Raw genomic sequence first — 23,888 nt, forward strand, 5'->3', positions numbered from 1 at the left:
TCATTCAGTTGGGGAAAAGAGGCTGAGGAAGCCTTTGAGAAGCTGAAGATTGAGATGAGCAGGGTACCTACTTTGGGCCTGCCTGATTTTTCTAACCCTTTCATATTGGAAACAGATGCCTGCGGAGGGGGCATTGGGCCTGTGCTGTCACAAGGAGGAAGGCCCTTGGCATTTCTAAGTCAAGCATTAAGCCCAAGGCATGTGGGATTAAGCATCTATGAAAAGGAATTCTTGGCAGTGCTTATGGCGGTGGAAAAGTGGCGGCATTACTTAGAGAATGGGAAGTTTATAATCAAGACAGATCATGAAAGCTTAAAGCATTTGTTGCAGCAGAAATTGCAAACACAACTGCAAAGAAAGGGAATGGCAAAATTGATGGGGTTGGACTACATAATTCAGTATAGAAAGGGCAAGGAGAATGTAGCTGCTGATGCCCTTTCAAGGTGCCAAGAAGAAGGGAGTCTGAGTGCAATCACGACCGTAGTTCCAGCATGGTATCAAGAAGTTGTCGACAACTATGAAGCGGACGAACAGGTGAGAGGGATACTAGAGAAGCTAGCAATGGGAGTTGTTGATACTGAAGGTTATGCTTTACAAGAAGGGTTGATCAGATTTAATGGCAGGATCGTTACTGGGGATAAGGGAAGTCTCAAGAAAAAGATCATGCAATCCTTGCATGAATCACCTTTGGGAGGGCATTCAGGAGTTCAAAATACTTACCTTAGGGTAAAGCAGCTCTTCCAATGGCCCAAGTTGAAGACTGATGTCAAGAAATTCGTCCTGGCCTGCGACACATGCAGGAAATGCAAACATGAAAATGTACCCTACCCCGGTCTTCTTCAACCCCTGCCTATTCTGGACCAAGCTTGGGCTAGTGTCTCTATGGATTTTATAGAAGGGTTGCCTAAATCTGAAGGGAAGGATAGTGTGCTGGTGGTCGTAGATAGGTTGACAAAATTTGCCTATTTCATAGGCTTGTCCCACCCTTTCACAGCGCAGGAGATGGCAAGGTCCTTTGTGGACAGAGTAGTGGCGCTGCATGGAGTTCCAAGTACTATCATTTCGGATAGGGATAAGATCTTCACAAGTGAGTTTTGGTAGGGACTAATGAAGTCTATGGGGGCCAAACTTAATATGTCGACAGCTTATCACCCGCAATCGGATGGCCAGACGGAGAGGGTCAATCAAAGCTTGGAAACCTACCTGCGGTGTATGTGCATCTTGCAACCCAAGAGCTGGCATCGGTGGTTAGCGTTGGCCCAATGGTGGTATAACTCTAATTACCACACAGCCTTGAAAATGTCTCCTTTCGAAGCCAACTATGGGTACAAACCTCCCCTTCTACCCGCCTTACAAGGACAGGTGACTGCAACGCGGTGGAAGAATACATGCAACAAAGAAGGGTGGTTCTGCAGCAGATTAAGCAGGAACTAGCTTCAGCCCAAAATAGGATGAAGCAGTATGCGGACAAGAAAAGAAGTGAGAGGGAGTTCGAAGTGGGAGAGAGAGTGTATCTCCGATTGAAGTACCCTCATTTGAAGGCCCTTACCCAAGGACCGGTGTCCAAATTGAGCCCCAAATACTTTGGTCCCTATCCCATACTGGCTCGGGTCGGGAAGGTGGCCTACCGACTACAACTTCCCCAAGGGACCCACATACACCCCGTTTTCCACGTCTCCTTACTGAAGAAATCCACTGGGGCTGAGCCAGTGGATATCGCACTGCCCACCAATGCCAAGGAGAAGGAGATTTCGAAGAAGCCTGAGGCCATTCTTGACAAGAGAGTTATCTATCGCTAAGGAGTACCCCTCATCTAGGTGTTAGTATGGTGGCAACACGGAGAGCAGGGAAGCAACACTTGGGAGTACCTACCAAGTCTTCTCCAATAGTTTCCCACGGCTGCCAACCTACTTAGCATTTCTTGAGGACAAGAAATGATTTAAAGGGGCGGGAATTGTCACACTCGGCGATACTCGTCCCAATTTCCTTTCATTGCATTCTGTTATTGCTTTCTTTGGATTCTGCTATTTGTTTTAAATTCCAGCTGTACTAGTTTGTTAGAGAGAATATTCCAAAAGTAGCCCATGTGTAAAGGGCGTGAATAGGACAAAATAGGCTGTTATAACCGTCTAGGGAAGGAATTCTCAGGTTGTCGAGGCCTATATATCCTTCTTAGACCCTCGGCTACAACAACAAGATTATCAATCAACTTCAAATTTCTTTCTTTTCCTCTATATTCATCTGATCTCCCTCACTATCTCTTTCTTCCCTTCTCTCTACTCAGCTTACTACTCCTATCGTTGATTAATTCTAAACCAGCCAGCCTATCCGAGTCACAAGCCGTGACACTGCAATGCTTGGGCATTGCAGGATTATGTATTGGGTTAGGCTCATGCACAATGGTTTTTTAAACACGAGGATGCTGTGTTGGTAGCCATATGCTATTCAATGTTAAAGCTGTCCCACAGTTCACTTATTGCAACATTAGAAACAAAATATTTCAAACTAGGTATCCTCTTTGTGAAGAACACATTTGGATTCTAGATTTTGTGCCTGAACTTTATTAAGACTCTTTGCAGCTAGGAGGTCTCACTCGTATGGATTTTTTTTATCGATTCCTTTCTATCAAGGGCTGTAATTTCCATCCAATCCCAATATCAAGTGTATTATCATTACTTCTAATTTTTATCTTTCTAGTCCCAAGCATTACTCTTAATGTGGATCCTCTCTCTCTCTAGAACTTATTGGTTGTATGTCTGAAACCATTTCAATTAATTTTCTTTCATTTATCTCTTGTAGATACTAGCTATATCATCTCATGAATCCAAAACTAATTCTATTCTCCTAGTTTTATCATTCACATGCTTCATCATTTTAATCACATTACTTTGTTAACATGTTTCTTAATTTCCCAACATTATACTCCAGAAAATATGGTTACTCTTTGCTCTAATCTCATAAGATGGGTCTATCAAATAGAACATTTGAAATATGTTAAGACTTTTGTTTCCAACTGTGTTAGTTGTGATTTGTGGTCAATTCTAGTTGTTTGATCTATCTATAAATGAGTATAGAAGTTGGCTACATATTGGTTATAGTTGAAACTAGGTTGATAGGGCCCTTGTTCGTCACACATACCAACGACGTAAAAGGAAAGGAGAGGCAAGGGCAGTTAAGGAAAAAAACACAAGGGCAAAAGAGTCACATTCGATTGGGGGAGAATAACTAACTCACGTGGATGCAACAGATTAGGGAATCCATATAAAAGGTAGGGAAAAGGAGAGAGAGGTAGCTAGAGAATTCAAAAGAAGTTTTGGGAGAAAAGGCCCTCTCGAATAGGCCATTAATTGTCTCATTTTGTTCGTTCATAGCTTTGTAATCAGAGACTTCTATTGTTTTGATTTGGAGATCCTATCATTTTGGTATTAGAGCATTGATCCATGAGAGTGCTCGTCTCTGAAAGAGTGGGTGAGCTGAAGGGAACATTGGAAAGTTACCATCAATAGGTGGAGGGGGACATTGAGGGATTGCAGGAGGGATTGGAATAGGTGAAAACTGAATTCCAGAGGGTGCAAAATATAGAGAAGAACATGGCGGTGATGTTGGACCAATTCAATCTCTTGATGGCAAAATGGGAGGAGCAAGAAAAAGAGAGGAAGGGAAAGTGCGGTGGGGAAAACAAACCTCCAGATTCCTCCCTATCAATTGAGCTGATGCTGGATACAAGAGGGAGGAGTGGCGAAGTAGGCAGAGGAATTAATGGAAACTCGAGATAGGACACACGTTCTAGGCGGTTGGAAATGCCAATTTTCAATGGTGATGATCTAGATGGATGGGCTTTTAGGGCTAAGCGATACTTTGTTGTTAACCAACTGATGGAGGCTGATAAATTGGAGTCCGCGACTCTGTGTTTTGAAGAAGGAGCCCTTTCATGGTTCCAGTGGGAACAAAGGAGACAAAGGGTGAGAAGCTGGGAGGAGCTAAAGGGGTTGTTGAGGAATTGGTTCCGGTGTACGTAAGAAGGCTCCGTGGAGGTGAGATTTCTAGCTCTTCAGCAATGGGGATTCATCAAGGACTACTGGCTTTGCTTCGAGATGTTAGCATCGTCGGTTGGTGATATGCCTGAGGCTATATTAGAGGGGCATTTTGTTAATGGGCCCAAACCAGAGATATGGGCTGAAATCAGAGTGTTAAGACCTACTGGTCTGGAGAATATCATGGATATGGCCCAGAGGATTGAGGATAGGAGTCAAGTGCTCCAAGGAAACTGTTTTGGTTACGACACAAGTAAGGTGACGACACCCTCAGCCTTAACCCCTAATATGTAGCGATTTCCATTGTCTCCACCTTCAAATCCTCCCAAAACTATAGTAGTTAGCCAAACTAACCCTTCTCGTTCACTGGCCATCGGAAAATTGAACACCCCACCCTTCAAACGACTGAGTGAAAGTGAGCTGCAAGCAAAGCATGCAAAGGGATTATGTTTTCATTGTGATGAGATGTACTTTATTAGGCATAAATGTAAGAACAAGGAGTTGCAAGTGATGGTCATCTATGAAGAAGAAAGGGAAGAAGAAGAAGAAATGGAGCGAGCCGAGGCAGTGGAGAATTCTGAGGATTTGGAAGACACAATCAAGGTGGGAGAAATGCTGGAGTTATCATTGAATTCAGTAGTGGGGTTAACACCTCCACAAATGATGAAGGTTAACGGGATAATAGAAGTCTAAGAAGTGGTGGTCTTAATCGATTGTGGAGCTTCTCATAAGTCATAACTTCATAGCCGTTGATCTGGTGCAAAAATTGGGACTAATACATACACAAACTCGAGGCTACGGTGTGATCATGGGCTTGGGCATGGCGATACAGGGGGTTGGAGTGTGTAAGGGGGTGACCTTGTCGTTGCAAATTGTGGAGATAGTCAAGGACTTCCTGCCGTTAGAACTGGGAAGCTCTGATGTCATTCTCAGGATGAAATGGTTAGCCACACTCGTGGAAACACAGGTGCATTAGGGCTCGTTAATTATGAAGTTTTAGAGTAGGGGACATGGCTATCGCACTGCATGGGGATCCCAGCCTCAACAAAATGTTAGTGACTTGAAGTCGATGATGAAGTCATTCCGTGAAAGTGGGGAAGGAGTGCTTCTGGAATTGGGAAGTTTAACGGCTAAAGTAATAGAGGCAAGGGTGGCGGTCCCTGGCAGTCTATAGGAAGTGTTAATAGAATTCAAGGTAGTCTTTGAGGAGCTGTGTGGACTGCCCCTGCACTGGAGGCGGGATCATTCTATTACGTTGCAACCTGGGATTTCTTCGGTAAGAGTGAGACCTTGCCGCTATCCCCACCTCTAGAAAAATGAGATTGGAAAGCTAGTTCAAGAGATGTTGGTAGTAGGGATCATTAGCCTGAGCATTAGCCCATTTTCCAGTCCCGTGTTGCTGGTCAAGAAGAAGGATGGTGGGTGAAGATTTTGCGTGGACTATAGGGCATTAAACAAGGTAACCATCCTTGATAAATTTCCAATTCCAGTCAATTGAAGAACTCTTGGATGAGCTAAATGGGGCTACGATTTTTTCTAAGTTAGATTTGAAATCAAGTTATCATTACATACATATCGCACCCGATGATATTCCGAAAACTGCTTTTCGCAGACGAGGGTTATTATGAATTTATGGTGATGCCATTTGGATTAACAAACACACCTACCACATCCCAATGTTTGATGAATGAGATTTTTAAGGAGCAGTTGAGGCAGTTTGTTCTCATGTTTTCCAACGACATTTTGATATACAATAGAACGGTGAAGGAACATCAAGATCACTTACGTTGTGTGTTGGGAATATTAGCCGAGAGCAAGTTATATGCTAAGGCAAAAAAGTGTCAGTTTGGACAATTGGAGATTGAATATTTGGGTTTGGGGCACATCATTTTACAACAAGGGGTGGTCGTTGATAGCTCAAAGATTCAAGTAGTAATGGATTAGCCCAGCCCTCACTCACTGCGAGAATTTCGTGGTTTCTTGGGGCTTACCAGATATTATTGTAGATTTGTGTGGAATTACGGGAAATTAGCTTGGCCATTGATGGAGCGTCTTCCGAAAAATAATTTCTATTGGGATGAGTCATCTGAGCAAGCTTTTCAATCCTTAAAGGTAGCCATGACATCTCTGCCCGTACTCGCTTTACCTGATTTTTCAAACTGATTTTTCAAAGGAGTTTGTGGTGGAGACGGATGCATTTGGGCATGGACTTGGGGTTGTATTGATGCAGGATCAGAGACCGCTTGGCTTCTATAGTCATGCCTTAAATCCCAAGGGTTGGAATAAGTCGATCTATGAGAGGGAATTGATGGCTATTGTATTCGCGGTACAAAAGTGGCAACATTACTTATTGGGGAGGAAATCATAATTCGTACCAATTAGAAAATTCTCAGGTTTCTTATGAAACAACGACTGGTTAGCCTGGAATGTTAGAAGTGGGTGGTGAAATTGATGGGCTACAATTTTGATATCCAATAGCGTCTCGGTTTGGAGAACCGTGCTGCTGATGCACTTTCCCGGCTTCACTCCCCTGTCACATTAATGGCCCTCACCATTCCTCAAGTGCTATAGTTGGATCAGCTCAAAAAAGAGGTGGAGGGAAACAATAAATTTCAGCAGATTATCAGAGAGCTCCAAACTAACCCTTCAAGTAAGCCGAATTATTCTTGGGTGGATGGACATTTACTGTTCAAAGGGAAGTTGCTTCTCCCCATAGGTTCGACATTGATTCCCTTAGTGCTTAAGGAGGGTCATGACGAACACATTGGAGGCCACTTTGGGTTTTTGAAGACATACAAACGGATATCTGCCAATGTGTATTGGGTAGGGATGAAAAAAGACATCCACCAGTATGTTTGCCACTACTCTGTGTGCCAGCAAAACGAATATGTGGCTCTTTTCCTCGGGGGACTGCTTCAACCACTTCCTATTCCACATCAAATCTGGGAGGATGTGTCGATGGACTTAATAGAAGGGCTTTCGAAATCAAGAGGAATGGATTCAATTTTGGTTTTGGTGGACTGGCTTAGCAAGTATGGGCATCTTATTGGTTTGAGGCACCCATTTCAGCTGCTAGTATAACAGGCATCTTTGTCAAGGAAACTGTTTGGCTGCATGGGATCCCCAACTCTATCGTCTCGGATAGAGACAAAGTCTTCATCAACCATTTTGGAAGGAACTATTCCGGTGACGGGCCACTAAGCTGAATAGAAGTACAGCCTACCATCCCTAGTCCAACAGCCAAACACAAGTCCTCAACGGAACTTTAGAAACATATCTCAGATGTTTTGTCGCCTCCACACCTAAAGCGTGGTACAGTTGGCTTCCTTGGGCAGAATATTGGTATAATATTTCCTACCATGTTTCCTCCCTACTAACTCCATTTCAGATCGTTCATGGGCGTGAACCTCCCCCACTGCTGCGATTTGAGAAGGGTACCACAGCCGTCTCGGGGTTGGAACAACAGTTGTTAGAAAGGGATTTGATGCTGGAAGAGTTGAAAGCCCAATTGCTGTGGGCTCAAGTGAAGATGAAACACATAGCAAATAAGAGGAGGAGGGACATCCAGTTTGAGATAGGAGACTTAGTATATCTGAAACTTTGCCCGTATAGACAAAAAACCTTGGCTTCCAGGCCAGATGAAAAGCTGTCACCAAGGTTTATGGACCCTTTGCAGTGGAGAAACGAATTGGGAAGGTGGCGTACAAGCTGTCTCTCCCACCCTCCTGTGCCATCCATCCCGTATTTCACGTCTCCCAGCTATGTAAGGCAGAGGGAGCATTGCAAGTGGCTTCTACAATCCTTGACCAGTTAACTGTAAAGCTAGAGATGGTGGTTGAACTAGAATTCCTACTGGGGGTAAGACCTGGCTCGGGGAAAAACTTGAGGGGCCTTGATGTACTAATCCAATGGAAGGGGTTGCCACCCTTGAGGCTACTTGGGAGTCTTACAATCAGATATTGCATCAGTATCATGAGTTTCACCTCAAGGACAAGGTGAATCTCATGGGCGGGAGTAATGATAAGGCCCCTGTTCGTCACACATACCAGTTACATAAAAGGAAAGGAGAAGCAGGGGCAGTTAAGGAAAAAAACACAAGGGCAGAAGAGTCACATTCGGTTGGGGGAGAATAATCGAGTCACGTGGCTGCAACAGACTAGAGAATCAATATAAAAGGCAGGGAAAAGGAGAGAGAGGTAGCTAGAGAATTCGGAAGAAGTTTTGGGAGAGAAGGCCCTCTCGAATAGGCCATTAATTGTTTCATTTTGTCCGTTCATAGCTTTGTAATTGGAGACTTCTATCGTTTTGATTTGGAGATCCTATCATAGGTTTGAGCAAGATCATTGCTGAAGCTCTCCTTATATTGGATATTCCAAAGTTTCGATTTAACTAATCATATACACAAAAATATTATCTACAAAGTACTGAAATACTGCATTGTTTATCAGATTAGTTACATTTACTTTATGAACAAGCATCACTTAGCACACAAAAGGTACGTTCTTTATCAATGATCTTACTGAACAAAAAATATTGACTTTCACTAAGCAATAGATTATTCATAAAAATATAAGAATTCATGAGCACAAAAAATCTGCTGTACCATTTAAAAACTCTAATCAACATGTATTCATATCCCCCCCACCTCCCAACAAATAAAAAAAAAGAAAAATGAAAAAGGCAAGCTCCCATGCCAAGTAACTAACTGCTGTTGGACATTACGCCAGCATGGCATACTTGACATGAATTTTGATATGTCTCACCAGTTATTGCTGTGATGTGCCGAGCGCATACTTTGACAAGTCTGACGAGTATATGTGTTGGATATGCATATGGATATTGCACCTATTATTTAGTTGACCATAATAATGGAATTCTAAGGATACTTGAAAATTTGGTAACCATGCTCTTAGCTCTCTATGCATTCAAATCCATTGATGCATTGTTTAGTTGCTAAATAGATGGAAAATTGGTTGCTAAATATAATACGCATGATACAGAAACATCAGATGAAGTATTGTATTTTTGAGCCATGATTTAATTTTGAAAAGTCAAGAGATTATCTTTGACAGTAATGTTGATTTTCTATGCTAGGTGTTAGAACTGTTATTTCAGCCATTGATGAAAGGCTTGGCTTGTTGGAAAGTCAAGATGTAGATGAATGTGAATGTGCCCTTGAAGCATTGGGTCAAATAGGGATGAGTAAGTATGCCTTTAAATGTTTTATCCCAATGTGATATTTCATCAGGCAAACCAACTTTCTTACTTATCAGTGCCTTGAGCTCCTTCTGTCTTAACTATGAAATTTTGCTGCTGCAAGATATGGTCTCCACTGCTCTGAAGCTTGGCTTTATTCCTATTAAATATCTTTTATCTAATCTTATCTAAGAGATACAAATGAACTTTCTTTTTTTCCAGAATGAAAAACGTTTAGTTAGAGTGATCAAACCAAACTTGTGTCTAGACCCTAGTCCTAATTGATGTTTCCTTAGGGGGCGTTTGTTAATCAAAATATGAGTTGGAAAAGTCAAGATATGGGATGCATCCTGGATTTCTATTCTTTCCAACATGTTTGTTAAGCTTATCTGACCATTTTAAAAAAAAAAATTATTAATGACCTCTTATCTTGATCTTTCAAGATATGCTTATCTCTTCCCTTCCCCCCCCCCCCCCCCCCCCTCAAGCTAAGCATATCTTGGTCTTTATAGATAAGAAAAAAATGATGTTTGTGTCCTCTAGGACATTTTAAAAAATTTAACAAACAGATTGATAAAAATTTTGGAATGCTTCTCAACTTTATCTTGATCATTCCATATCTTGATTCAAAAATTATTCCGGGCTTATCTTGATATTTCCTTATCTTGCTTATTTTAACAAACGCTACCTTAGAAGATAGAACTGGAAATTGAGGGAGAAATAACTAGAATTGAGAGGGGGGGGGGGGACAGACTGAAATTAGGGAGAACTAACAAAAATGAGAGAAGAATTCGAGAGAATGGGGGGAGAAAAATAAACAAAACTTGAGGGGGAACAGAGAAAATTCAAAAAACTTGATAATTCATACATTAACATCCTCGGCCATGAGGGTTACAACTGTATATATAAGCAGCCCACAATTCTATAGAGTAGTTACCACTACTCCACTACTAGTAATTGTTCCTTAATTACTACATGACCTTATAAATCACTCCATAATTGAGAATAATCAGATAATAAAAGCAATAGCTAACTACTTCTACAAAATAAGTAAAAATAAAATAAAAATAATAAGCTGGTGATTTCTAGTCCCCAAGAAATCTCAACATTTGGCCTCACTTCTTCACCCAATCTCTGCTTTCTCTTTCTGATTCATCCTTCTTAGACCGTTCTTTCTAGTGATTTCCTTGATGGTGCCTAAATGATCAGCCAAGTTTGTTACCAGTCGAGGACAAATGTTAACTTCTTTTTCCTCCATCCAGTAAATCCTCCATTACAAACTTTGCAATGACCTCGTGTAATGGAGGGGTAACTATTCTCTCAAGAATATCTGGCTTGAAATCTTCAAGATCCAGAGTTGATGTAAAAGTAACCTTCTCCAACGTCGCTGGCTCTATCCAGTAAATCCTCCATTACTAACTTTGCAATGACCTCATGTAATGGAGGGGTACCTATTCTCTCAAGAATAGCAGGCTTGAAATCTTCAAGATCCAGAGTTGATGTAATAGTAGGCTTGAAATCTTCAAGATCCCGCTTGCTGGTGTACCCCAAGGGTCCATCTTCAACCGATCTCTTCCAATGGTGTTGCAGTGATTTTTCCTACAACTACCATTCCTTTCTTGGCATCCAATTCAGGATGTTCCTTAGCTTCTTGTAAGTAAAAAATTTGAGGAAGGACCCCAGCGCTTGCTTGAATCAATTCTATAGTAGAACTTGAAAGAAATTCTACTGGTAGACTAACCTGAAACCTCATTGAAATCATAATCGTTAAGTCTTTCAGCTTTTTATTTAACTCTTCCTTGAATACTTTCTCCACGACTGAATTCTCTCCAGAGTTTCTTCAGCCATCTACACAGTTCAAATTCTTCAAAATTCACTCTGAACAACGACTGTAACTACTTCTAATAATTCTGTAACTGCCTCTGATCCTTTTCCAGAAATTGGCTTGTCCTGCTCACCTCCCAAAGTCTGGTCGGAAATGTCTAGATGCAGCCAAGAACCAGACAACTCTAATACCAAATGTTAGGACCCTAGTCTTTAACTGATGTTTTCATATAAGATAGAACTGGAAATTGAGGGAGAAATAGCAAGAATTGAGAGGGAAACAAACTAGAATTAGGGAGAACCGACAAAAATGAGGGGAGAATATGAGAGAATAGGGGTAGAAAAATAAACAGAACTTGAAGGAGAACAGAGAGAATTCAATAAACTTGATAATTTATACATTGACATCCTTGGCCGTGAGGGTTACATCTGTATATATAAGCAGCCCACAATTCTATAGAGCAATTATCACTACTCCACTACTAGTAATTGTTCCTTAATTACTACATGACCTCCTAAATCACTCCATAACTGAGAATAATAAGATAATATAAGCAATAACTAACTACTTTTGCAAAATAAGTAAAAATAGAAATAAAAATAACAAGCTAGTCATGACAACTTGATGTTTAAAATCATATCATGACAGTACTTATGCTTAACCCATTCTAGTTGCATGTCATAAGTACCTAAGTACTTGTTGTGAATAGGGATAGGGGCCAATGGGTGGACTATTAGCATGATGGTCCTAAGCTCATAAGTAGCATGCCATCTATCCAGTAAGCATGCATGGTCTGAAAACTGAAACTTTTATAGGTTATTTTTTTGGGTGGTCCTGTTGCCATGTTACTCATGGCTGTTGATGCAATATTTGTTTGATGGATGAAAACATCCTTTCCTTGGGTGCTTCAATTCCTAAAAGGGGAAATAAGGGGTTACCTATAAGTTCTTATTGACATCAAGTCCTTTATATTTTGGTTCTTTATTTGATTGGCTCCTTTTTTTTTCTCAAATTGTCCTTATAATAGGGGTATTCAGAAAATTGGCCAAGTTTTGATTCATCTAGATTTTACAAGTGTATTTCATTTTATTAGTATTTAAGTAGTTGAAGTGTAAAGTTACTATGGAATCTGTCAACTGACTAGAATCTGGCTAATTTAACTTTCTTGGAACCAAGTGTGCGGGGAAAGTGAATGTGTAAACTGTGATAGTTAGGAAGCTTTTGAAGAACATACCTTATAGTTCAAGGAATTGATGACACACTTAAAAGTATGCTAAAATTTTAGGATTGCATGCTACTCTTCTCCACTCCCATATCTCATGAGAAGCTTTATTGTATTGTCTTTGGTTCTGACTTCTTTTTATTATTATTATGGTGCTTCTAGCAATCCAAGGAGCAAATTTGCTACTCTTGGGTATACCTCCTGCTGCTAGACTTGTAGTTGATGCTGCCTTTGATCGGCATGGGCGTGGTAAACAGCTGGTGAGTTAACCTGCTACATCCATGTTTTTGTTTATTTTCTTTGTTTTCCTCTCTTTTTAAGAATTTGAATTGAAACCCTTGCCGCATTTTTTTAGCGTATGCTTGGCACTCTTTTTGTTGTTTCTTATTTTTTATTGTGCTTAAGATTATATTGTGTGGCTGTACAAGAAAATAAAATTAGAAATGAGATTATTCATAATTAGGTTGGAGTGGCTTCTATTGAAGATGAGTTGCATGAGACACAATTAAGATAAATTGGTCATGTGAGAAGAAGACCTATTGAGACTCCTAAGAGGATAGTAGATCGAAGAAACAAGTATCTAACAAAAGTAGGGGAAGGCCAAGAAAAATTTGATGGTAAATACTTAAGTATTATATAAGTTATAATGGCCTTACAAAAGAAAAGGTTGTAAATAGAAATGTCTAGCAGATTAAAATTTATATAGCTGACCCCACCCATATTGTGGGATAAGGGCTTTTGCACACGCAGAATCTAAGACACTAGATGGAGGAACTTTTCACACATCAGAGGTGTGAAATTTATAATTCTTTGAGCTTACTTTATATACAGCAACAGACAACAATTGATCTGGATAAGAAAAGTGATATTACCTATATTGATGGTAAGACTAAATGGGGGATGCCAAACATTGTGGTTTAATTGAAAATGCCTTCGGTAGAGTGGGGAGAAAGATGCTTTAATATTGTGTCCAAGCTAGCAGCATGGAGAGCAGTGGGGACACAAGATGGGTCATGACACAACAATTGTCTAAAAAAATTGAGGATTTGACACAATAGACATGTATTTATATGTATTTTTTATAAGTAGACAAAAAAGATAGTAATTATCTCCATTACTGTAATTATAAATATATTCATATGTTACTATTATAAAAAGTTTCACTTTTTTTTATTCATATATAGAGAGAAGTTCGAATAAAAACTTGTAACATCTATTTTAGAAATTTCCTTTAATAAACAAGTTGAAGTTTTTGCACTTCATGACCATTGAGATTAAGAATTCCAGAAGGGAGAAGAGCCTGTAAACCTCAGTAGTTTTTGTTTATAATTGATTTTCAACTTCTGTTTCTAAACTTGAAACCTGTTAATTTGTTTAAGGAAATGCCATATGTTGTCCCCATATGGCCTGCTAGGTATGGTATTGAGTTCTAAAAGTTTAATGAGGATACATTTGGATGTCTTGTCTGACATGTATCCAGATGTCCAAAGGTGTCAACAAGTATCAATGTCTAACACATTAAGCCGCCTTAGAAATATTTATGATTCTTAGAATTGTAGTAGTTTTGAGCACTTAGTTAAATGTAGTTGAGTCTTCTTCACCTTTGTGCACCACAATAGCTGCAGGCCTAACTGTGTAATGACCCTAGAAGTTTGGCAGTCAAGGATTACATATTTATGGGACAAACATAGATTAATAGGACATTAAGAGAATAATTGAACACTTTAAATGCTCTGTCAGCATAGACTATATGTATGTCATGGTTTAGTTTCTCTATTTTAGCAGATCTTTGTGATTTTATTCGCTTTTTATGTCCCTGGTGAATTCAACGCCCATTAGATGCCTCTTTTTCTATACATTGTTGAACTTTTACATACATGTATTTGACTTGTTTTTTTGATTGATCATGATGTTATTCTAGTCAGACTAAAATTGAATTAAAGCAGTTTCAGTTTTTACAAGAAGTTTTTGATGTGAAGCAATTTGATAGAAATATCAGCTAATGCAGTTTTGGTGCAGTCTTTTTGCATGAAAGTAGCAGAAGAATTATCATTCTCTTGGTGTTTTCAATTTTGTTTTTTCTTTGCCTTTATTGATTTCTTTGTCCTGACCACCTCTGCGGTGTTGTCATCCTACTTTGAGGAATGTGTTCATTTTTTATTTTTATTAATTTCTTTTGAGTAGCTGATGGTTTTTAGCATGACCACAGTCTGCCAATATGAACCTGGTCTGCAACAGCCACTTTATAGTTCCCAGCTACAGGCTTTTTTTTAAAGATTGAAATGGCCAATTGTCTACATTTTTCACAGCAGAATTAGCAAAACTGAAAATGTTTGATCACAGATAAAAGCATGGAATATATCCCTTGACTTGTACAGGCAACGTCTTTATACAAATGCATATATATGGATATATGTGTTATTTATTCATGTTAAGCGTAAACTGAGTGCTACATGATCTTGCAAATTTAAGATGTTCATTGGATGGAAAACACAGGCCGCGTTGCATGCTCTTGGTAATATTGCAGGAGAAGCTCGACCTGAGAGCAACAGGTTGCTGAATGTTGATGCAGAAGAAAGCCTTCAAGCCTTAATATATGGAACTGCATCTAGATCTCCAAAGCTTACACCATCTGTCAGTTATTCTCATCCTGTTGATCTCTTTTATTGTTTTTATTCTCATTCTGCTCAGCATTTTGGTTGTTTTGGTTTGTATCATTTTATTTGAGGACATTGCCTCATATTATATATCAAACTTATAGGAAGATATATATATAAATACAATTTCTCTGTATTTTTGTATTTTATATGCTGATAATTTGTGTATATTTTTCCCAACCTGTGGCTTGAGGGATAATTATCCAATTTTTTCCTAAAAAAAGAGAAAAATAAAGCAAATGTTTCTTTCAGGCTTATCTTTTGCTCTCATGATATTGTTTCTTTCAAGCAAATGTTTCCCTTTACATTGTTAAAAAAGATTGACCAAATTGACCGAGTTTCCTGTATTTCGTAGGGGCTTTTCCTATCAGTTCTTCAACAGGAGTCAGAGATTCGGATTGCGGTGAGAAATTTATTTCTACGGTTTCAAAGTTTAGACATCTACGTTAGGACCATGGGGAATTCCTGAAAGTTCTTATACTGCAATATGCAAATATTACAGGGTTATAGATTGATGATGGGGTTGGTGGCTCGGCAATGGTGTCTGATGGCGATATGCTCGAGACAAGAGATAATAAGTGTAGTGACTGACACATTGACTGAAACCACCAAGATAGGTTTGTTGTCATGCCACCATTTCTTGTTTTTTTTTTCTTTTATATTTTGATAAATCTGATGTCATCATATTTTCTTATTGCATAACATTGGTACTTTATTTCAGTTAACCTGCCCAAAAAATAAAATGAAGTTATTCTATGTACATGATACATTCTCACATTATTATAGTTTCATATCTTACTTACCCTACCCTTTTGAATAAATAGAAAAACAAGTAAAATAGAAAAATGCTGCTGCAATGGTACAGATAGCAACTGCTTTTGGAACCATTTTCTGAATAAATGGAACATTCTTTTTCCAGATATATGAAAATTAATGGGTACTCTTCACCAGATTTGTAATTTGCATGCTCACTACATGGTAAAATGACTTTTCTTCTGCTATTGAGAAGCATACTAGCTTTAACTGAGGAACTGGTGGAATCCATAGCAGCACTATAGTTTCAAATTTACTCCTGTTAATTCTCTTGAGTTCTGTAACTTTTTTATAAAGGTGGAAAAAACCACTTGTAGTTGTCAGCTAAACAACCAAATACTGTGCTTTGTTCATGTCAACATTTTGTTTGCCGTGAGCTATAGAGAACTAAATATTGCAGTTTAGGCTCTTGATCATGTGGAGAGAAAAGGATATTTGAATCTTCTGACCAATACAAACCATTAGATCTGTCTGATGTGTATATTTCAAGGTTACAAAGATGAGTATGAGAAAGTGATTCTTGCTTTCTGTTTGTGTTTTATCATTATCTTTCTTTCTTTCTTGTTTTGTTTCTGAAATCACCTGTGTCACCATTTTCAGGTATGGAAGCTAGACATAATTGTTGCCAAGCAATTCAGAAGGCACTCCTGTCTTCACCTAAATTAGCAAGCGATCCTGCTCTTGCTGGAATTGTTGCAAAGGTGCGATTCTCATAATGTTGAAGCACATGCATGTGCCTTTTCTTGTTTTCCTGCTTTCCCAAGTTCGCAGGTTTGGCATGTTTCTGCCCTATCTTCCCAGATTTTGGATTTGAAGTTTCAATTCATGCCTCAGCGCAAGAAGTCTGTTCAGATAGTTCTTGCCCATAGTCACCTGGTGGCTGGTTCTATGCAGCTTTACTGCATAAAATTTGTTTATGTGCATGCTAATGCTACTCTAATTATTGTCAATGATTCAATGGACATTGTTTTAACTTGAAATATAAGTGACGAGCTTGATTTTAGTCCTATTTTGTTGGGTCTGCAGTTGGATGAAGCTGTGAGAAGGGGTCCTTACCTGGCAAGAAAGCATCCTGAAGCTCAACCTGCAATAATGACAGCTGAGAGATTTTGATTTACTGTTGGGATCTTGGCTGCTGATCATATATGTACCAGGAGGCTTTCTTTTTGTACCCTTTACTTTTGACTGTTTATTATGCAAGAGATAATTCTCTTTCTTGTAAGTTTATCCTAATTTGTGTTCTAGCTCGATATGAGGGGGGAAAGAACAAAGTTGTAAATATTTGACAAAACTTCACTGAGTTCTTGGAGTCATGTTCGTGGGTGTTAAGCTGATTGAATCCCTATTACTACCTTATGTTCCTGAAATATTGAACTTTGTTTACCAATTTAGACAATGTTCTTGGAGAAATGAAGTTGGAAGAGCAAGCAAAGTTCTGTGTCATTCCTTTTTATGGTTTCCAAGCAACTAGTAACTTTTAGGTTGGGCCTATCTTACTCTCTTGAAACTTACGGCTCATCTGTTTCTCATTTTATTTTTTAAAATTTACGATCTACTTGTTTCATAGTTTTAGGTGATCAGATAGATTCATCGCGAGGCAAAGTTTGGAGACTTAGTTTTTTGAATAAATATAGGTGATTACGTAATCTTGCACTGGGATAAATTTAAACTCATAATATGGATTATCTGTGCTATTATGAGAGATTTAGTTAACAGATAAATTGAATGATAACTTAAAGAGATCAATATAAATTGAGTAAATTATGGATTATGATATAAGGGAAATGCAAAAAGTTAGGGAAATCTTTTGCAATCTCTTTCTTAACACTAGTTCAAACTTCTTGTTCGTTTTTTAGTAAATGAAAAAGTTTTGAAAAAATTGTATAAAAAAGAGGTTAGGCTATACCTCAAACTAGTAACAAATGGTCAAAATAAAATGAGATGGACTTAAATTAACAACTTTTAACACTCATAAACCAAATTGCCAAGACCAACTCAATTATTGTATAGACAATTCCTGGCCTAAACTAAAATACTTAGAAGTAAAAAACTACTGAGTCACATATAATTTAAAAAAAAAAATACAGCAAATATTCGATAACCAACAGAGAGCATACCCTGATGAAAATAACATAATTTGAGCATAGATGAAAATTAATCTTATAAGAAACATATCAATTATTAATTTAACTCGATATTATATGAATTTTTTAGTTTGTTAATTATCTTATTTATTAATTTATAATATCTGATTCAGTAAAAAAAGAATTATTTGTCAGTTGCATAATACACAATCTATTTTATGAATTGAGATGGAGATGTTGATGTTAATGTAAAATCCATTTTGCTGTTTATGTCTGTACAACTCTCTCTGGTTGTATGGATAAGATAGAGAGCGAGGGTTTAAAACTACCATAACTTCTCCCAGCTCTTCTTCCAAAGTTCTTTGCTTTTGGGAAATTGAATTCTTGTAGAGAGAGACAGAGAGAGGGGGGGAGAGATGGCTACTGCTACACATTGCTTTGCTCTCCCATCCAAACTCAAAGCCCTATCCCTGAGCTGCGTCCCTTCATCAGTTCAGCCTAAAGCCACTGCGGCAACATCTCTGAGCTTCAGCTTCAGCGCCTCTCAAAATGGGTTCCCAAAAGGTTTTCTCCATTGCAAACCCATCTCTCCCTCCCTCCCTCCCTCTCTGGATTTGCATTTTGCCATCTATTTAAAATCCCAGATCCTAATAGTGCTTGGGGTTTTTGTTTTCAGGATTGTTGTCAATAAGCCCTGTTGTTATGAGGCCGCCGGGTCGCCGTGACTCCATCGTCTGCGAGGCCACTCCGAGTAAGAAGGCGGATTCGGCTGCGAAGCGAGCTCGCCAGGCGGAGAAGAGGCGCGTCTACAACAAAGCACACAAGTCCGAGATCAGGACTCGGATGAAGAAGGTTACTCCCTCCCCTTTTATCTTTGTTTTAGGTTTGCTTCTTTTGATTTCGACCGCCCACGTACAGAATTCAAGAGAGAGTAGAATCCAGAAACTTTAATGACTCAATGCCTACGTTCACCTATTCCATTATATTGGGATAATCCTCCCAATCTATAGTTGCATGATGAAACTACAAAATCCTCCCATTATATAGTTTTTACATGAAATTGGGAATCATCCCCATTACACCTCTAGATTACTCTTCACACATACTATGGGGACTTTTTGTTTATTTCATCCTCAATTCCATAATAATGTGATAATCCATCCAATCTATAGTTTTGTATGAAAAAACTACAAAATCCTCCCATTACACAATTTTTGCATGAAATTGGAAATCTCCCCCATTAGTCCTCTATATTACTCTTCACACATACTATGGGGACTTTGTTTATTTGGCTACAGCACACACTCTAGACATACAACAACAGTAATCTGATTACATCATGTCACATGTTATTGGTAAGATCAATCAACAACTAAACTAGGGAGCCTATTTATAGGCGAAAACTCTAATGGGATTACTTCTCCTAACCCTTATTCATTTTAAATTGGGTTTTATTTGAGTGACTCCATATTTATCATATTTGAATTTGAGGAGTTATTTAACATAGGATTGATGTATTTTCATTATTTTGTTGCGAAACTCCCAACTGTTGTTTCAGCTTTATACTGTTTTTTTTTCTTTTCTTTTTTTTTATAAATAGTCTGTTGTTGATGTCATGAATTTGCATTCATTTTGATCCAGATCAATTATTTTGTAGGCTGTTAAGGTCTTTGTACCTTCTTACCTGTCAGCTGATCTGATGATTAGCAAATTCTGCATTGAATTGAACATCATGGCAATGCAATCGCAACAATTTTTACTCCACAACATGTCCTTTTAAGCTTTGATTTGCTTGTAGAAATTGTTGGCAAACTCTTTTTTTTTTTTTTTTTGAAGGCCATTATATCCATGTCATGTTTAAGGCTTTCCCATTAAATTTTCTTTTGTCTTTCTCAACTTTTCCTCTATTGAAGATTATTTATATCTTATAACTCTCTGTTTTTTTTTTTTAACTCTACAACTGCAATCACAATCGTTGAGTCCACTAGGTGGGGTTGGTTATATGGCTATTGTTCTTTACAAGGCCATTATATCCATGTCATGTTTAAGGCTTTCCCATTAAATTTTCTTTGGTCTTTCTCAACTTTTCCTTTATTGAAGATTATTTCTATCTTATGGCACATTTTTGACAAATATGTGGCACCAGTTGATCATTGCTATACAGTACTTGCAAAACTTGAACTGTTCATGGATGGATTGCTTTGAATAATGGCTAAATAGCAGTTGCAATAAAAATTACAGTGGTGCAGCTCTCTTTACGCCATAATAGAGGGAAGAAGTAATTCTCCTAGTATTAAGATGCTTCGATATCTGCTTTAATTTTCCAATTTTGTAGTTTAAGGGGCTGAGATATACTTCTCATTAGGAATGGCAATGGACAGGATGCACCTTCCTCCATACCTGTGCCCTTATCCCCTTTCACCCTTATCTGTATCCATCAGATAATATATTCTGTTCTCCATCCTTCTTCCATTGGGTAACAAATATCCATCAGATACCCCTTACTCATTAAATTTAAATTAAAAAATTATATTTATTCATTTCTTATCTTAAATTCTCAATTAAAATTTGGGCTTATTAAGGTTAGTGTTGTTGAATTGACATTTTTTATTTGGCTAAGTTAGATCCCAAGTACCAGTTGTCCAGTGAGAGTATGTGTGGACATAACCAGTAGCCAAGAACTAGTGTTGGATTAGGTAAACTGCTTGGATGTGATCTTTCTTGCATAATTAATCAATATTAAGGTAAACAAAACAATATATATATATATATAGATGAATTATTTAATACATGCAGGTTCCGTATGAGTCAAAGGCTCTGTACCCGTACCCATGCAAGTATTTTTTTTCCTGTTGATACTCGTCCCAAGGGGACCAGGTTTGTTAGATATCCATCAGATCGGATAAAAACTGCCATCTCTACTTCTTTGAGCTATTGGAGTAGGGAAATTAGTAAAAGTAGTAAGGAATTTCGTAATGTAATAATAGTACTGCATCATAGTTTAGGCAATAGAAAGGGCAGGTAATGAAGAAAGGACACTGATAAATACACCTGTTGACTTGATGAATCTGGCACACTTGGTCGATGGAATTATCATTATCCGTGAAGAAATTAAATGTCTGTGCATGTGTGTGTGCATGGCGCTGGGTTGGCTGGGGGGAAGTTATCCCATAGCCACCAAACGGCTCGAATCTCTGTAAGCCAAACTTATGGAAAATTGATATATCAACTAACTGTGGGGCAATGTCGTTGCTTTCTGTACCTATTGATGATTTTTTCCCTGCAGGGGAATACAGGATCGTTTTAATGAGTGTGAACATGGATGGACAAAAAAGATTGAAACTATTTATAAAATGGGGTGTTACTGGAAATTAGAGAGGTTCCCTGTTGATCTGAATGAAGAGAATTAGTTTATTCAGAGGTTGAACAGGAAAAGACCAGAATGAACAAAATTTTCTTTCTTTTTCTTCATTTTTGTAGTTTCCCTCAACATGGGGTTTTTTTATTTCTTTTCTTGCCAATTCTAGTGGATTTTCTTTTTCCTTTTTATGTCAATGAGCACTAAAGGGATAAATCCTTTCTATATAATATGTTTTTGGAATAGGAGAGGAAAAGGTTGTTCATAAGTTGAATGACATATTGAGTGGCTTGTGGTTCTACTGCTTCTTCTTTTTCAGGTCTTGGAAGCACTGGATGTCCTCAGGAAAAAACCCAATGCACAACCTGAAGAAGTGCTTCCAATTGAGACTCTGATTGCAGATGCCTATTCAGTTATTGACAAGGCAGTGAAAGTGGGAACGTTGCACAGGAACACAGGAGCAAGGAGGAAGTCTAGGCTTGCAAGAAGAAAGAAGGCAGTTGAAATTCACCATGGCTGGTATAGTCCTTCACCTGTCACTGCCTAGGTTGATCTTTTCCATCTTACATGTCTCTTGAAAGGAGCCGTACTATGAACCATTTTTCCAGTTTTCTTATAAACCGCTGTTGTTAATGCTCTTATATATGCAATGTAATGTTTCCAATCTATTTGATCTATTTCCCATTCTTTGCTCTCTAGTAACATAGTGATGGAGAATATAGAAGCAAATATTTTGAGAAATATTACTCTAGGCATAAATATAGGAATTAGCATTAATTATTTCTCTTATTTAATCCTTTGGTTATTATTTGGGTTTCATTAGAGTCCTAATCCTTATTAGAGTGGGACTAGGTACCCATATAAACCCCTCTGAGATGCATTCTTTGGCAGCTTTTGATAGTTGAATTAATATTAATATTGAGTTTCTGATTGATTGTTTTGAGTTTGTTCTTCTCCTCTTTTGGGTTCTGTATCACATAGCCATATCTAGTCAGGAGTAAAACTGCCACCATCTCTAAGCATGCCCCATCACTCATAATTGTGTAATATGGTTGATTGGGTACCAGTCCATTCCGACCTCACTTTTTCTCAATAAATCCCAATCCATAAACGACCTCAAGAGCAAATCCTAGGCATCACTTGTTGTCTTTGCCTCCAAGTCTCTTCATCCTATCTAAAATTACCTAAGGAACTTTCACACGCTTCCTTGTAACTCTACGTCCTGGCTGGCATTTGGCAAACAGCAGCCACCATTCTGTCCCACTCAATCAAAAGCTCATTGATACCAGCTGTAAGACTAGGGATGAGCGTGGTCAGGTTGATCCAAGAGAAAAATCAGACACGGTTAAAAAACAAGAGAAATGGATGCGCTTACGGTTACAATTACAAAATTAAAAAAACTGGCAGTTACAGTTATGGTTACAATTACGATCATGAAAATTTTATCCGTAACCACGGCCCTAAGTATAACTAAAAACTATTGACTGTAGCCAAAATAATTCTATTTTCTTGTTGTAATTTTACTTATTTATTGTTTGTATTGTTGTAGCACTTGGATTTTTTGGGGGATATATAGGTAACAACTAGAAATGTCCACACCAAGGGGCTCGGAAAAGTTTGAATCCACAACCTCATGTTTGTCATAAGTTGTTGGTCACCACTTGAGCCACCCTTGAGAACTAACACTCGGATTGTTTAGATTATTGTAACACTAGCATTGTTGTTGTATGGTTTTAGTTATTCATTGTCCTTTTTGTTTAGACTATCTTTTTAAGTTGTTTGTATTATTTGTATTTAAGTGTCCTCGATTCTATGGAAACAGTTGGAAGTCTGTTTAATACTGTCGATGGCCTAGCTTGTCAGGCTTGGTTGACCGTTTGTCATTTAGTATCGCGTAACTTACTGGTCTTCATTGATCATTGGCTGGTTTTATTCGACCAATCTACTTATTGTCATTAATACGATCGACAATTTAAAGCGTTACCCTCTAAAACGGTTGGAAGTTTGTTTATTATTGTTGATATTCTAGCTCTCAGTATCTTGTAACTTACTGGCCTTCATCAACCATTGGCTACTGCTGTTCAGCCAATCTACTCATTTTTTTTCATCAAATACCATTGACAATTCGAAGTGCCACCCTCTAAAACAGTTGGAACTTTATTTATTAATGTTGATAGTCTAGCTTTGCCGGGTTTGGTTGACCATTTGTCGCGTAGCTCTCAGTATCTTATAACTTGCTGGCCTCCGTCAACCATTAGCTACCGCTATTTGAACATTTAACTCATTTTCATTTATTACTGTTGACAATTTGAAGCATTACCCTGTAAAATGATTGGAGGTCTGTTTACTACTATTCGATGGTCTAGCTTATCGGGTTTGGTTGAGTGTTCATCGTGCAGCTGTCAGTATCTCGTATCGTGCTGGCCTTCATCAGCCATTGGCTAGTGCCATTCGGCCAATCTACTCATTTTTATCAATATCGTCGACAGTTGAAGCCTTATCCTTCCCACTACACACATTCTGTCAAACTTCTCTTAGCGGTTATTATTCAACAGTTGTCTCGATTGCAGTGTCCCCTGTCGGTTCCTTTTCCATTGGTCCATTCTGTCAGCTTCTCTTAGCGGTTATTATTCAACAGTTGTCTAGATTGCAGTGCCGCCCGTCGCTTCCTTTTCCATTGGTCCGATCTTGCACGGGTG

The 23,888-nt window shown here is 38.4% G+C and overlaps 2 protein-coding genes across 5 annotated transcripts in view; both read left to right on the forward strand.

Moving 5' to 3' along the window:
- LOC127791511 (uncharacterized) overlaps window positions 1–17,190 on the forward strand; it is a 31,043-nt gene extending 13,853 nt beyond the window's left edge. For 3 of the 4 annotated variants that reach the window (XM_052321428.1, XM_052321430.1, XM_052321431.1), the window contains 7 exons: window positions 9,129–9,236; window positions 12,440–12,537; window positions 14,750–14,911; window positions 15,290–15,337; window positions 15,437–15,551; window positions 16,348–16,448; window positions 16,774–17,190. In XM_052321428.1, the coding sequence (XP_052177388.1) occupies window positions 9,129–9,236; window positions 12,440–12,537; window positions 14,750–14,911; window positions 15,290–15,337; window positions 15,437–15,551; window positions 16,348–16,448; window positions 16,774–16,860 (719 nt within the window). In that variant the 3' untranslated portion in view covers window positions 16,861–17,190. The remainder of the gene's footprint in view (window positions 1–9,128; window positions 9,237–12,439; window positions 12,538–14,749; window positions 14,912–15,289; window positions 15,338–15,436; window positions 15,552–16,347; window positions 16,449–16,773) is intronic. The other variant, XM_052321429.1, reaches the window with a different exon arrangement.
- Window positions 17,191–18,125: 935 nt separating this feature from the next.
- Window positions 18,126–21,887, forward strand: LOC127791406 (30S ribosomal protein S20, chloroplastic). Its single transcript, XM_052321273.1, has 3 exons — window positions 18,126–18,395; window positions 18,508–18,683; window positions 21,509–21,887. The coding sequence occupies exons 1-3, from the start codon at window positions 18,248–18,250 to the stop codon at window positions 21,734–21,736; spliced, it is 552 nt and encodes a 183-aa protein (XP_052177233.1). The 5' UTR covers window positions 18,126–18,247; the 3' UTR covers window positions 21,737–21,887.
- Window positions 21,888–23,888: the final 2,001 nt, after the last annotated feature.

This window comes from Diospyros lotus, chromosome 15 (genome assembly GCF_014633365.1).
Source record: "Diospyros lotus cultivar Yz01 chromosome 15, ASM1463336v1, whole genome shotgun sequence".
NCBI classification, from domain to species: Eukaryota; Viridiplantae; Streptophyta; class Magnoliopsida; order Ericales; family Ebenaceae; genus Diospyros; species Diospyros lotus.